This window comes from Oncorhynchus keta, chromosome 21 (assembly GCF_023373465.1).
Source record: "Oncorhynchus keta strain PuntledgeMale-10-30-2019 chromosome 21, Oket_V2, whole genome shotgun sequence".
Taxonomy (NCBI): domain Eukaryota; kingdom Metazoa; phylum Chordata; class Actinopteri; order Salmoniformes; family Salmonidae; genus Oncorhynchus; species Oncorhynchus keta.
The window spans coordinates 50089953-50105353 of record NC_068441.1 but is presented as its reverse complement, the minus strand read 5'-3'; the positions used below and the strand labels follow the sequence as shown (position 1 = coordinate 50105353).

The 15401-nt window shown below is 42.5% G+C and overlaps 2 protein-coding genes across 6 annotated transcripts; both read right to left on the bottom strand.

Moving 5' to 3' along the window:
• Positions 1-333: 333 nt before the first annotated feature.
• Positions 334-7543, bottom strand: rbm15b (RNA binding motif protein 15B). Of its 5 annotated transcripts, none has more exons than XM_052474140.1 (3): positions 2472-7543; positions 1461-2346; positions 334-732 (listed from the first exon to the last, which is right to left on the bottom strand). In XM_052474140.1, the coding sequence occupies exon 1, from the start codon at positions 7068-7070 to the stop codon at positions 4542-4544; it is 2529 nt and encodes an 842-aa protein (XP_052330100.1). In that variant the 5' UTR covers positions 7071-7543; the 3' UTR covers positions 334-732; positions 1461-2346; positions 2472-4541. The 5 variants fall into 5 exon arrangements, with proteins under 5 accessions (XP_052330100.1, XP_052330101.1, XP_052330102.1 ...); XM_052474141.1 differs by having other exon boundaries at positions 1461-2190; XM_052474142.1 differs by having other exon boundaries at positions 1461-2065.
• A 325-nt stretch (positions 7544-7868) lies between these two features.
• On the bottom strand, positions 7869-12181 carry manf (mesencephalic astrocyte-derived neurotrophic factor). The gene is made up of 4 exons (XM_035763274.2): positions 11945-12181; positions 11066-11193; positions 10787-10928; positions 7869-8877 (listed from the first exon to the last, which is right to left on the bottom strand). The coding sequence occupies exons 1-4, from the start codon at positions 12033-12035 to the stop codon at positions 8693-8695; spliced, it is 546 nt and encodes a 181-aa protein (XP_035619167.1). The 5' UTR covers positions 12036-12181; the 3' UTR covers positions 7869-8692.
• Positions 12182-15401: the final 3220 nt, after the last annotated feature.

Here is a 15401-nt window from a genome sequence, read left to right as displayed (position 1 = left end):
TATTTTACTTTATTTAACTAGGCAAGTCAGTTAAGAACAAATTCTTATTTTCAATGACGGCCTAGGAACAGTGGGTTAACTGTTCGACAGATTTGCAACCTTCCGGTTACTTGTCCAACACTCTAACCACTAGGCTACCCTGCCGGCCTAAGCACTCTGCGTTGCATCGTGCTTAAGAACAGCCCTTAGCCGTGGTATATTGGCCATATACCACACCACCTCCGGCCTTAGTGGTTCACGAGAACGCACCAACATGCTGTTCAACCGTCTGCCTGTATAACAAGGAGTCATCGGGTACAAATGAAGAATTAAGAAATAAAGAAAACAAAAGGATTTAAAAACAGAATAAAACGTTTAATTTCATTTTTCACACATGTTGAAACAACAGAGAAAACGATCAAATGGACTGGTTGGTTTAAGTAAGTATACAAACCCCATTGAAAATGGGTAGTGTCCTACCATGTGACAAAGTCATGTAAATTGGTCAGCATCGCATAGTTCACATAACAGAATAACAAAACAAAACATTCTCTGTTGGTTGTTTAAAGAAACTTTGCATACGGTAGTAGCGTCTCTAAAACCGGTCTCATGTGGGTGACGAAGCCAGAGTCCCAAATGGAGACGTATTCCCTACGTACAGCACTACGGTTGACCAGGGCCCCACGCAGGCCTTAGGGTGCTGTTTGGGAAGCAAAAAACACATTTCCTTTTAACTAACACCAGTCTGATGTTCTGTCATTTTAACTAACACCAGTCTGATGTTCTGTCATTTTAACTAACACCAGTCTGATGTTATGTAGTGACAAACACATTTCATTTTAACTAACACCAGTCTGATGTTATGTAGTGACAAACACTTTTCCTTTTAACTAACACCAGTCTGATGTTTTGTCATTTTAACTAACACCAGTCTGATGTTATGTAGTGACAAACACATTTCATTTTAACTAACACCAGTCTGATGTTATGTAGTGACAAACACTTTTCATTTTAACTAACACCAGTCTGATGTTATGTAGTGACAAACTTTTCATTTTAACTAACACCAGTCTGATGTTATGTAGTGACAAACACTTTTCATTTTAACTAACACCAGTCTGATGTTTTGTCATTTTAATAACACCAGTCTGATGTTATGTAGTGAAAAACACATTTCATTTTAACTAACACCAGTCTGATGTTATGTAGTGACAAACACTTTTCCTTTTAACTAACACCAGTCTGATGTTTTGTCATTTTAACTAACACCAGTCTGATGTTATGTAGTGACAAACACATTTCATTTTAACTAACACCAGTCTGATGTTATGTAGTGACAAACACTTTTCATTTTAACTAACACCAGTCTGATGTTATGTAGTGACAAACTTTTCATTTTAACTAACACCAGTCTGATGTTATGTAGTGACAAACACTTTTCATTTTAACTAACACCAGTCTGATGTTATGTAGTGACAAACTTTTCATTTTAACTAACACCAGTCTGATGTTATGTAGTGACAAACACATTTCATTTTAACTAACACCAGTCTGATGTTATGTAGTGACAAACACTTTTCATTTTAACTAACACCAGTCTGATGTTATGTAGTGACAAACTTTTCATTTTAACTAACACCAGTCTGATGTTATGTAGTGACAAACTTTTCATTTTAACTAACACCAGTCTGATGTTCTGTCCTCTTAACTAACACCAGTCTGATGTTCTGTCATTTTAACTAACACCAGTCTGATGTTCTGTAGTGACAAACACATTTCATTTTAACTAACACCAGTCGGATGTTTTGTCATTTTAACTAACACCAGTCTGATGTTATGTAGTGACAAACACTTTTCATTTTAACTAACACCAGTCTGATGTTCTGTAGTGACAAACACATTTCATTTTAACTAACACCAGTCGGATGTTTTGTCATTTTAACTAACACCAGTCTGATGTTATGTAGTGACAAACACATTTCATTTTAACTAACACCAGTCTGATGTTCTGTCATTTTAACTAACACCAGTCTGATGTTATGTAGTGACAAACACTTTTCCTTTTAACTAACACCAGTCTGATGTTCTGTAGTGACAAACACTATTCCTCTTAACTAACACCAGTCTGATGTTCTGTTCTCTTAACTAACACCAGTCTGATGTTATGTAGTGACAAACACTTTTCCTTTTAACTAACACCAGTCTGATGTTCTGTTCTCTTAACTAACACCAGTCTGATGTTATGTAGTGACAAACACTATTCCTCTTAACTAACACCAGTCTGATGTTCTGTTCTCTTAACTAACACCAGTCTGATGTTATGTAGTGACAAACACTTTTCCTTTTAACTAACACCAGTCTGATGTTCTGTTCTCTTAACTAACACCAGTCTGATGTTATGTAGTGACAAACACTATTCCTCTTAACTAACACCAGTCTGATGTTCTGTTCTCTTAACTAACACCAGTCTGATGTTATGTAGTGACAAACACTTTTCCTTTTAACTAACACCAGTCTGATGTTCTGTAGTGACAAACACATTTCATTTTAACTAACACCAGTCTGATGTTCTGTCATTTTAACTAACACCAGTCTGATGTTATGTAGTGACAAACACTTTTCCTTTTAACTAACACCAGTCTGATGTTCTGTAGTGACAAACACTATTCCTCTTAACTAACACCAGTCTGATGTTCTGTTCTCTTAACTAACACCAGTCTGATGTTATGTAGTGACAAACACTTTTCCTTTTAACTAACACCAGTCTGATGTTCTGTTCTCTTAACTAACACCAGTCTGATGTTATGTAGTGACAAACACTATTCCTCTTAACTAACACCAGTCTGATGCTCTGTCCTCTTAACTAACACCAGTCTGATGTTATGTAGTGACAAACACTTTTCCTTTTAACTAACACCAGTCTGATGTTCTGTTCTCTTAACTAACACCAGTCTGATGCTCTGTCCTCTTAACTAACACCAGTCTGATGTTCTGTTCTCTTAACTAACACCAGTCTGATGTTCTGTTCTCTTAACTAACACCAGTCTGATGTTCTGTCCTCTTAACTAACACCAGTCTGATGTTCTGTTCTCTTAACTAACACCAGTCTGATGTTCTGTTCTCTTAACTAACACCAGTCTGATGCTCTGTCCTCTTAACTAACACCAGTCTGATGTTCTGTTCTCTTAACTAACACCAGTCTGATGCTCTGTCCTCTTAACTAACACCAGTCTGATGTTATGTAGTGACAAACACTTTTCCTCTTAACTAACACCAGTCTGATGTTCTGTTCTCTTAACTAACACCAGTCTGATATTCTGTTCTCTTAACTAACACCAGTCTGATGTTCTGTAGTGACAAACACTTTTCCTTTTAACTATTCTACTACTCAAGAGTTAGTCCATTCATTCCGGTGACGTTTTCTTCAAATAACCATTAAAATGGCCCCAGTATGATTCAAACAGACAGACATGTTTAAAGCACCTAAAATAATAGATGAATAGAACATGTACTTCAGTGTTACAACACACAGCTCAAAGACACAGCATTGAGAAATTGAACTGACTCCAACATATCAGTGGGTGGATTTCATTTGTATTGCATGTTTTGTGATAAAAAAAAAAAACTAAAAAAAAACTGATGATTTAAATTAATTGTAGAGGAAGCCCATTCTGCCTTACAACCGCAACAGTGTTGCATCAACAAGAGAGGACCGACCACCCTTTTGTCTAGTATGTCAAAATCATTCGCAAATAGGCTTTAGGCTCATTCAGTACATACTTTTTTTTTTTAAAGAGCTAAACTAAACCAGCCATTAACTGTATAATACCACATTAGGACCAAGACAGAACTGTTAACAAATCATATCTGTAGCTGAAACTATACTTCAAAACAACAACAGTTTAAAATCAATAGCCAGTAGATAGGAGTGGAACTTGACCACCGGTTGGAGGGTAAAATCTGTACAACAAAACAACTTCCTGCATGCAACAGCCAATCAGAGCACACAATTCTCAAATGAAGGTGGAACTTCTGGAATGGTCAAATAAAAACAACAAACATACAATCATATCATATGACACATAGTCCTGTTGTAGAAGAAGCCTTTAGATATACTGCTTGGTCAGTTTAGTTCCAAAAAAATAAACAATCCCTCACTCAGTTGTAGTGTTTCACTTCAAGAAATGCAGACAAAATGTCTGTCCTGTCATACCTCCAGTATTTTAATACAAAGTCTGTCAGCATGTCTCAAAGGATCCCTTGCTTGGAGTTACAGCAGCTCGGTCTCTGTTTGTAGTGACACTGTCTGTTAGGGGCATAGGTTCCATAGAGAGGGACATAGGAACCCCCAGAGAGAGGACGAGGTGTCTGTCTACAACAGTTCAGTCCCTTTACACGGAAGTGAAACAGCCAGTACCCCCCCCCAGAGACAGAAAGTGGTGTTTTACTTAATTAGCTATTGACAATCACTACTATTTCCTTGCTCAGAGCTCAGTGTGTTGTTAACATGGAGAAATAAATGACATCTAACACTATAGACAGAGAGGTGACTTCTGTCTTAGTTAGGCAGAGTCATAAACAATCACAACCACCAGGTGCTCTTCATCCAGATTCTCCAAAGTCCTGCGAGGGGTCTGGAGGAACTGCTGGGAAAAGTCACAGGGGGGGAAGGCGTACAGCATGCCCCCCTTTCCCCCCTCCTTAGCCCCACCTACAGGTAGACTGATCACTCCTGCAGCCTCCTTGTTCCTCAGGTAGGTGACCAGGTGACGGAGGAGTCTGATCTGTAGGCCTGGTTCAGGTGGAGGGGCCTCGCGGTCGATGGGGCCCTGGAGGGCCAGGAGAACAGCGTAGCCCTCGGAGCCACCATGCTTGATCCTCCTGGTGACCTCGTCCAGCCTGGTCTGGTCCATCCTCAGTCGCTGGGCGATCTTCAGCTGGGTCAGTTTCCCCTTGGCCTGGTGGTCCTTCATGACAGAGTGGAAGAACCCGGAGCCTCCCTCCAGCAGGTGCATGTTAGTGGGGAAACAGGAGTTCTTCAGGGCGAAGTGACCGTGCCAGGCTTTGGTGAGGGTGGCAGCATACTCCGACAGGGTACTGAGTGTCTTAGGGTCTTTATTAGGTGTGTCAGACAATGTGTGGTTGTTGTCGCTCACATTTCTGTGGTTGCGTTCCTTTTCCCTGTCCCCGCCGGTCTTCAGACCCCCACCCCGGTCCTCGTTGGAGTGGCGGCTGCTGTCGGGGCTCTGTCCCCTGGGCTCGGTGGTGGAGTCTGGGGCTCTGACCCTGGCTCTGTCTGGGCTGTCCTCTGGAGAGGCTGGTCCTCCTCCCCTCACCTTGGACCTGCCTCTCTCCTTCTCCTGAGAGGGACTGCAGCGTCTCCGTCTCTCCCCCCCAGCCCGCGCTGCGTCCCTCTCCTTCAGCCAGCGCTCTCGGCTGCGGCTCCGGGCTGCTCGGTCCCCCCGCCCTCCACGGGATCCCCCAAATGCTTCCCCCCCCCTGCGCTCCAGGCTCTTGGTTGGGCTGGTGAACTCTCTGTCTCCCCTGTCCCTGTCCAGCAGAGCCCTCTCTCTCTCCCGCTGGGTGAACAGGGCGTGTGAGGGGGGCGAGCGGTCCCTGGCACGGAGCTCTCTCTCCAGGCTGCAGTCGCGGTGCCTCCCGCCGTAACCCTCTGGCAGCAAGTCCAGGTGGGCAGGCAGGGGCACAGGGGGCTGGTACCCTGCTGGGTAGCTACGAGGCAGGGGCTCCTCCGCCTTGGCGAAGTCCACCCTCAGCCTCCGCTCTGGGCCTCCCAGGGGGAAACCTCTCATCTGGGCACAGGCGGCCTGTGAGGCGTCCAAGCTTTCATACTGAATATAGGCAAAATTGTCCCCTTTCACATAGTCTATGTTTCTTATGCTGCCGAAGCGGTCAAACTCACGGGCTAGTGTTGCTAGGGAGTTGGTAGGGCCGAGGCCACCTACCCAGAGTCTCGTGGTGGGGTTGGCTTTACCGTAGCCAATCTTCACCGGGTTCCCACCGATCACGCGGCCCTGCATGGTTATCTTAGCCCGGTGAGCCATGTCTAAGTTCTGGAACTTGAGGAACGCGTAGGCTCCACCCTGACCGCGCGCCGGTCGTTTAATTACAACTTCCTCAATGATGCCGTACTTATCGAAGCCTCTCCTCAGCTCGCCCTCGGTGACGTTGTGATCCAGGTTGCCAATGAACAGGTTCCTGCACGCCCTCGCATCATCCTCTGGCTTTATGTCTTCGTGCTCGGGTACTGGCAGGCCGTATGGCCGCCCCCTCTCATCCAACATACCGTAGTAATCTAAGATCCTCTCCCTCTCTCTGCTCAGTCCCAACCCCTCTACAGGGTAGTGTCTCAGTGCTCGGATGTCTCTGATACTGCTGACTCCTGCCCCTGGGGACAGGGACCTCTGTCTATAAGGGGGATATGAGGCGCCATGAATGGGAATGTAGCTCACATCTGGGGGCGTGCAGCTGCGACGACGGACGTACATGGGCTCTACTTTAAGGGGGCGATCATACAGCACTAACCTGGTCTTGGCATGCCTGGCCTCTTTAGCGTCTTCCGGGTGACGGAAATTCACGTACGCAACACGGCCCAGCTCTGGAGTGTGAGATAGTTTCACACTAACGTCCCCGAACTTTTTAAACTCGTGGAACAGTCCGTCTTCAACATGTTCGTCAGAAAGCACCGAGCCTAGATTGCTAATGAGCAACGATTTGTATTCCAGATTCCCCCCCGCTCCCCCCCGGGGGCCCAGGAGCTCGGTCACCGCTTTGCCTTTAGGCAGGACGGCTGTAGTCCGGAGAGCGGGGCGGCCGATCAGACCGAGGTCGTGGTGTTGTTGTCGGTGGTGAAGTGGGTCTCCAGCGGCCCCGCGCTCCTCCCGAAGCCGCGTCTTTTCTCGTTCCCTGCTCCTGCTCCGAGCATGTTGCCTTCGGCTTTCAGCGAGCAGCAAGGCAAGAGGCGGGGGCGGTAGGTCCTCTCTCCGTGGCCCGTCTCGTTCCCGCTCTCTTTCACGTATTCGTTTCGCTAAAGCCCGACTAGGACTGGAGTCCCTCCCGGCCTGTCGTTTCATTTTCAAACGATACCCAAACTTTTTAGCTAGGTAACGTTAGCTAGTTAGCCAGCCAGTGTCTGTAGAAACAATCCGGTCTGGAATACAATACCTCGATTTTTAATCAGACGTTGCACAGATACGGACGGTTTACTAACTTGTAACTAATGTCCGCAACGTTGAGACTTTGCATTTATAGTGAATTAAAAGAATAAACACATTTAAAAACATTATCAGAGAACCGACATCAACGCCGCCATCTTGGACAAAAGGAATGTGGCGTTCCGCCAATGGGAGGGGTTTGAGTCGACGTCGCGGGAGGGGTAGTGACGTGACATAGGACGCATATTCCCCCAACCTCAATTTTGCAAATAATATGCGACACAAATTACATAATTAGGCAGGAACATGTAAATGTAAACTGTATCGTGGAAACGTATACAGTGCCAAGGTGAAATAAATGGTGCGTGTATTTCTAATGACTACAGTACATACACTCTGGAAAATATCATGTTTCACATTGTCAACACGCAAACCTACTGGAATAGACTCGCAATAGGCGACATTGATTCACAAAGAAAATCAGATAGGGTCATTTCTACTGAGCTGCATCCGAGGAAAACGTTAGACGAAGTTCCTTATATTAGTCATACATTAATGACATGCATGCCTCCCATTAGTGAAATATGTTCATGCAGTTCTTCAGAAGCTCCCTGGGCAGTCACATTCAGAAAAAAAAGGCATAAACTTTGGTAATGTAGTTAAGCCAGAGAACTCAGTTGGTGCACAAGTATTCATACAAAATTAGATATACATCTGTTCATGGCACTTCTGACACTGGGTTTTCATATTTTAATGAAAAAGCAGAGCACAGTTGTAACAAACACTAGGTCTTACATGAAAGGTTCAGTGTGAAAGAACAGCACAACTTCCTTTCAAGTTTTGTCTTCTCATTTCTTTTCCCCTCCATCTTAAATTCTATTTCCTTTCCGGGGTGGCCACCCTTATCGATAGAGGTTTAGGGACAGTATGGGTGCAGGTACTTGTTCTAGCCAAGCAGTGTCACACCACAGTATCACAACTCAAGGTCTCGATTTGCAAACTGATTAGTAGAATCAGGAACTTTACTTACTGCTTGCCTGGAATAAAATCCCTGCATCCACTGTCGAGGACTCTCTGCCTAAAAGCTTGTCCACCCCTGTTCTATTTTATTAAACCGTTAATAATTAAGTCAAATAATAAAGTCTATCCCTTCAAAAAAAGAAACTAAAGGGCATGTACAGACTGTCGGGTGGTTCATATACCGCACAGCGAACATTTCACACCACAAAAATAACCTCAGGGCAACCATGGCACCTAGTAACACAGTATCCCCCTCCAAATGGCACCCTATTCCCTACTTAGTTCACTATTTCTGACCAGGACCCCAGAGCTCTGGTCAAAAGTAGTGCACTATATAGGAGAATAGGGTACTATTTGGGACACCGTGTGTCAGAGTTGAAACGTGACCTAGGATCAGGTGGGTCCCACCATTTCTTATCCATTATGATGTAACAAAGGCTAAACGGATCCTAGATCAGCACTCCTACTCCGAAACACTGAACACAAACCCAGGTCCGAATCCCCTCTTCCCCTCCATTCTGTTACAGATCAGTCCTTGCTTGGGCTGCGTTGGGGGCGTACTTGGGCATGAGTTCATTGATCTTGCGGATGAAGTCAGACTTTTCCGCGCAGCCTTTACACGACTCTCCCCACTCCTCCAGGATCTTCTTTAAGTCCTTCACCTTCAGCTTCTTCAGGTCCACTGTGCTCAGATCCACCTGTTTGTCTGCAGGAAAGGGAGGGGAAAAAAAAGGGAGATAAAGATTATAGTGTAACGGAGTTGGATTCGTAACCTCACTCCTCAGCTTTAAACCTCACCACCCGCTACGCCAAACTGCTTGCTTTTCGGTGGTGTAACTGGCTAAGAGGGATTCAGGAAGGTGGTCAAGCCTATGCGGCAGAGGATTCGAGATGGAGTGGCAGTAAACAAGCACAGTGACACCCGTTTGATATAAAAAACTATCAATAAAAAAAGGCCAAGAGACTGAACACTATTCTATGCTCCAATGTGATTTACTGACAGCATGGGAGCATACAGAATGCAGAGGCATTTTCCACCTTCTATATAGAGCGAGAAGGATCACGTTTCACTGCCAGGGCAAACAGTCCCACACGAACCTCCACAGACAGGCCATGGATACGGTAGTGACGTTCAAAATAGGTCCTGGTCCGTTTGTGTACATACTGTAAATAGATTGTACAATATAGGTCCAAACCCTGCCTGCATACACCAGTGTGTTTAGACTATGAGCCACAAACAATTAGCCACTGGAATTGTTAATGCTGTAAAGAACAATATTGGCTAAACGTTTTGTAGTAGTCTCACGAGACTAAAACTATGGGAAGTAACAATGGAGAAAACAGGTAATAGTAGAAATATCCCATGTGGCTCAGTAGGTATAGCACAGTGTTTGTAATGCCAGTTGTGGGTTCGATTCCCACGGGGGACCTGGAAGAAAAATGTATACACTCAAGTCGCTCTGGATATAAACATTTTCTACACTGAACTAAAATATCAAATGCAACACGTTGTGTTGGGTCCCATGTTTCAAGAGCTGAAATAAAATATCACTGAAAATGTTCCATATGCACAAAAAGCTTATTTCTATCAAATTGTGCACAAATGTGTTTTCATCCCTGTTCGTGAGCATTTCTCCTTTGTCAAGATAATCCATCCACCTGACAGGTGTGGCATATCAAGAGGCTGATTAAACAGCATGATCATTACAGGTGCACCTTGTGCTGGGGGAAATAAAAGGCCACTAAAATGTGCAGTTTTGTCACACAACACAATGCCACAGATGTCTAAAGTTGAAGTAGTGTGCAATTGTTGCTCGAGCATTGAATGTTCATTTCTCCAATAATACGTTCTAGGGAGGGGCTGTACAGTCATTGCTTTTGTCCAATCACAATGCAACTTCGGTTTTGGGTTACACAGCTACGAGGTGAAAAAGGCAATGCTTGTGGAATGTACAGTGTACAGTCGTTTTAGAGAATTTGGCAGTATGTCCAACCGGCCTCACGACCTCAGAACACGTTCATGGCGTTGTGTGGGCGAGCGGTTTGCTGATGTCAACGTTGTTAAACAGAGTCCCCCCTGGTCGCAGTGGGGTTATGGTATGGGCAGGCATAAGCTACGGACGATGAAGACAATTGCATTTAAAAAACTTTTTTTTTTTTTTTTTTAAATGGATGGCAGTTTGAATGCACAGAGATGCCGTAACAAGATCCCGAGGCCCATTCCCGTGTCAGTCATCCACTGCCATCACCTCATGTTTCAGCATGATACTGCACTGCCCCATGTCGCAAAGATCTGTACACAATTCTTGGAAGCTGAAACGGCCTGCATACTAGCGGTTAGAGCATTGTGGTAGTAACAGAAAGATCGCTGGTTCGAATACCCAAGCCGCATACTAGGTCATGTGAGACGGGTCCACCTGGGAGGCAGGTAGCCTAGTGGTTCGAGCCTTGAGCCAGGTTTGAATACCCGCACAGACAAGGTGAAAAATCTGGTGATGTGCCTTTGAGCAAGGCACTTAAGCCTAATTTGCTACAGGGGCACTCTACTATGGCTGACCCTCTAAAATAACACTTCACTTATCCAGTGGTATGTGACAATACTTTATTTTTTTTACCATATTTCAGTTCACAGATCTGACTGTCCTTCTTCTTTAGTTTCTCACAGATCTTGTCCACTGGTGTGTGGTAACTCAGGGGCTTGGAGATTTCGTTGAGGATTTTGGTGGCTGCATCATTTGTTCCACCAATGTAGTAACACTAGGGTACAGTAGGAAGAAAAATAACAGCAATGAATCAACAAACCCAGTGGATAATCTGGATAGGACACAATGTAACTACTTAAATCGACTTCCATTAAAAAATATATTTTTTAAAGATTAGCCTAAATCACTTACAAAGCGGTTTTCCTTGCCCTTGGCATCTTTGCAGGTTTTGACGAGGTCCTTCTCGATGTCTGCGCTGGTGAATTTAACATGATTGTCTTGCAATGACTGGTAGAACCGACCCAGGAAGCTCACACACACTGAAAGGCAAAATAACAAGGCAGCCATCGGTACGATTGTAAAGTGGTGACACATCAGGACTTATACATTACCTTATAGACTAGCTAAACTTATGATAAAAACAGTTAATCTAATGTTAATCTATACCAGAAATACATAACTCCAGTTGTTGTGGACATATGGGGCATATGGGTGACCCAGGATTTAGGCCTACAAACCTATGAATTATGTTCTGGTCAGTCTGTTATGATACATATGGATAAGCCTGCCCAAATCTACTTAAGTATAATCAGCCATCATATCTAAGATAAGAAAAATAACTTGATGAAGGACTCAAGAAGCACATTATCTCACCAACTGAAACCACATGCAGCAATTTAACTGACTTGCCTGGTTTAATAAAGAAAAAGCATAAATACATTTTTTTTAAAGAAATACATGCCTGGGGCACAAGGCAAGGCTTTAATGAGCAATTAGCTATATGACTCTTCATTGACAAGTACTAGCTAAGCAAGCCAGATACAGCAAACTATAACGCTTTAAAAAACAAACACTTAAATTCAAGAGAACACATTGAAAAGATATCTTAGCTTTTGTATCTAGCAAGACAAAATCAATTTGATGAAGATTGTTGTACAGCTCCATGAATTATCAGTCATAGGTTTCACAACATACGTTGCCATAACACTTAGCTACTAATAGCTATATCCATAGTTACAGTGACGTGTGATATATATATATATATATATATATAAAGACAAACCAACCCACCTTCACACTCCCCATCTTTCAAAGCGTCGCTACTACTCGGTATCAACGCTAGCGCCGCGAGGGCGACCGACAAACTACTCAAACACAACATTTTACGATGAATAACGTATTCTATTTTTAGCTAGTTTGATGTAAACGTAACGATACAAAACTATTTAGCTACAAATGACAGCTACACATGAGCCTCCAGAGTCGACACCGGTAAAGTGAGCATGCAATGTCCTGATTCTGCGAAGCTTCCTGCTAAACACGTAAACCTATGCAGGATTCCCATTGGTTCTCATTTTACTTTCTAGAACGCGATTGGTTCGTTTGCTGAAACATTCCACGCACATTTCTCTGATTGGCTACGTGCTCTTCGTTCCGGGGATATCGTCCAGTTGGCGCCATGCGATTGGATTAGAGCTCTGTATGTTAATTTAAAGCAGAGATCTATGTATAATGACGAGATGATCTTGTCTCCACCCTAACAATGGGTGTCTTCCCAAAGGCGAAAAGGCAGACGAAAAGGTTCAAAATACGCCCATAGAAACTCATTGGTTTTATGTTGGACAGATTTTTGACGAGAATGAAACCTTTCGTTTGGCCTCTTCCTATCTGTTGACGGTCATATCATTTCCGGTAGAAACATCGGGCACAGAGCAGAAAGTGACTGCTTTTTATTCATTGGGATAATGCTGCCTGTGTACATTTATATACTATGATTTAATATAGGTAATATAATCGAAAGCACAATAATATGGTCTCCTCTCTGGTTTAGGCTGTTTCACAAGATGTTGGTGTAAATAAGGCAACCACACATTTATGCTGCGTTCATATACTAGTCGGAACTCGGTTTTAGTTGCGGTCGTTATTCACGTGCCGCAGTCAACCTGTCTGCAAGATATTTTAGAGTTTTCCTGGTTCCGGCGAGCTATTGAACGCGCCACAAGCTGTGTCTTCGTCCCTGTATCACAGACAGAACAGGGAAACCCGATTTTGATAAACTCCCATATCTACTGGGTGAAATACCACAGTGTGCCACCACAGCAGCAAGATTTCTGACCTGATGCCGCAAGAAAAGGGCAACCAGTGAAGAACAAACACCATTATAAATACAACCCATATTTATGCTTATTTATTTTCCCTTTTGTACTTCAACCATTTGTACATCTTTACAACACTCTATATATATACATAATATGACATTTGTAATGTATTTATTCCTTTGGTACTGTTGTGAGTGTAATGTTTACTGTTCATTTTATTGTTTATATCACTTTTGTTTATTATCTACTTAATTTGCTTTGGCAATGTTAACATATGTTTCCCATTCCAATAAAGCCCCTTGAATTGAATTGACAAGGAGCGAGATGTATCACCGGATGTAGTCCGGTTTAATTTCCACTCCCCACCAAATATGGCGAGAGGAAAACCAGTGGCCGGCAGCGGGAGAGTTCGAAGCGTCATGGAACTGGGCCGACATTCTGCAATATTTGTCATAGATGAAACATCTGATATCAATAGTTTTCTGTTCCGAAAACAATCATCTTTTGCTGAACAGATTGGACTAAGTTTTGTAGACTTTACCCTTTGACAAAATATCTACCCTAACGAAAATATACAGAATACTTGCTGGAACGCGCCATTAGGATCTAGCTAACTCGTGCTTGGCTCTTCTCACCTCCTTGCCTCTTCTGTCCACTATGATTAATTTGCTCCCTTTGGAAACAACAGGCTGTGGTTTATCCTGAGTGTTGTAAAAATCTGTGGTGGTACTAAACAGCATATCAAATTACCTTAGCAATTTAGAAGTTTAGCTAAAGAACCCCAAACAAAAGTAGTTGTGAATGATGTTGAATCAGATGAAAATATACATTTACAGTATATGCAAATGCTAGCGTAATGACCTAGTTGTGTATTTTCCCATCACTATAACAACTGATAAATAATGACAAGTTGGAAGCAGCAGTGAGTCAATAAAACATGATATTTAATGTTAGGCATTAATAATAATTAATAAATTCCACATCACAGTAGTTGAAATGAGTAGGAAAAAAGTGTGTATGTATTTACATCTAAAATCCACATCACAGTTGATTCATGCTAACACAATATATACAATAAATTACTTTTAGAGTAATGAAAGGTTTTGTATTCCGTAAGAGTGACAGAAGTAGAATGTATCTCGCTAACTGTCCAGAATTGATGCAAAACACACAAAAATAATCATCAAAATAATTAGGCAAAGTGAAATAAGTCACGTTTTTTGTATGTTTTTGTCTAGTTTTTCTATGTTTTAAAAACACATTTACATCAGAAAGTACAAGGCAGACAATTAATAATCACAATCTTTACATGGTTTGCCCTTTTGTAGCCTTATAAATACACCGTGTTGTCATGGTTATTTAAAGATAATTGAGAAGAGCCTGACAAGGTGGTCTGGAGGTAAAGACCTGCAATGATTTCAGAAATGTTTTGTACCCCCATTTGTATGCCTCATGTGCAACTTGTACCGCCATTGTACCCCCCCAACCTAGATCCTACTGCAGTTTTCTATATTTACAAAGAACAACTGAAAAAATAAACACTTTCATGAGTTCCGTTCTTGCTTCCTATTCCACTCAACTGTCTCCATTTTTTAAATTTCACCTTTATTTTACATTGGCCCTGACTTGCCACAAAGTAAGACGGAACAACCGTTTATTCATATTAAATGATAGGCTAAACATAATCAAATACTCTGTGTCCAGTTCCCAGAACAGTGTGTCATTCTGCTGGATATCATCAATATACTAGACACAACTCAATTGTAATGTGTGTGTTTGAAAGTCAAGTGTGTTTGGAATAATTGTCTGAATAGAAAACAATAATGGAATTTCTACTGAACAAAACAAATAAATGCAACATGTAAAGTGTTGGTCCCATGTTTCATGAGCTGAAATAAAAAATGCTAGACATTTTGCATACGCACAATAAGCTGATTTCTCTCATTTTGTTCCCAAATTTGTTTACATCCATGTTAGTGAGTATTTATCCTTTGCCAAGATAATCCATCCACCTGACAGGTGTGGCATATCAAGAAGCTGATTAAACAGCATGATCATTACACAGGTGCCAAGCTGTCTCCACTGTTGCCTCCACTGTTGCCTCCACTGTTGTTGAGGAGTATTTCTGTCTGTAATAAAGCAATTTTATAGGGGAAAACTTATTTTGATTGGCTTGGCCTGGTTCCCCAGTGGGAGGGTCTGACTGCCAAGTGTGGGGCCTATGCCCTCCCAGGCCCACCCATGGCTGCACCCCTGCCCAGTCATCTAAACTCCATAGATTAGGGCATAATGAGTTTAAGTTGATTTCCTTGTATGAACTGTAACGCAGCAAAATATTAGAAATTGTTGCATATTGCATTCATATTTTTGTTCAGTATATATATATATATATATATGTGTGTGTGTGTGTATTTATAGAAATAAATCAA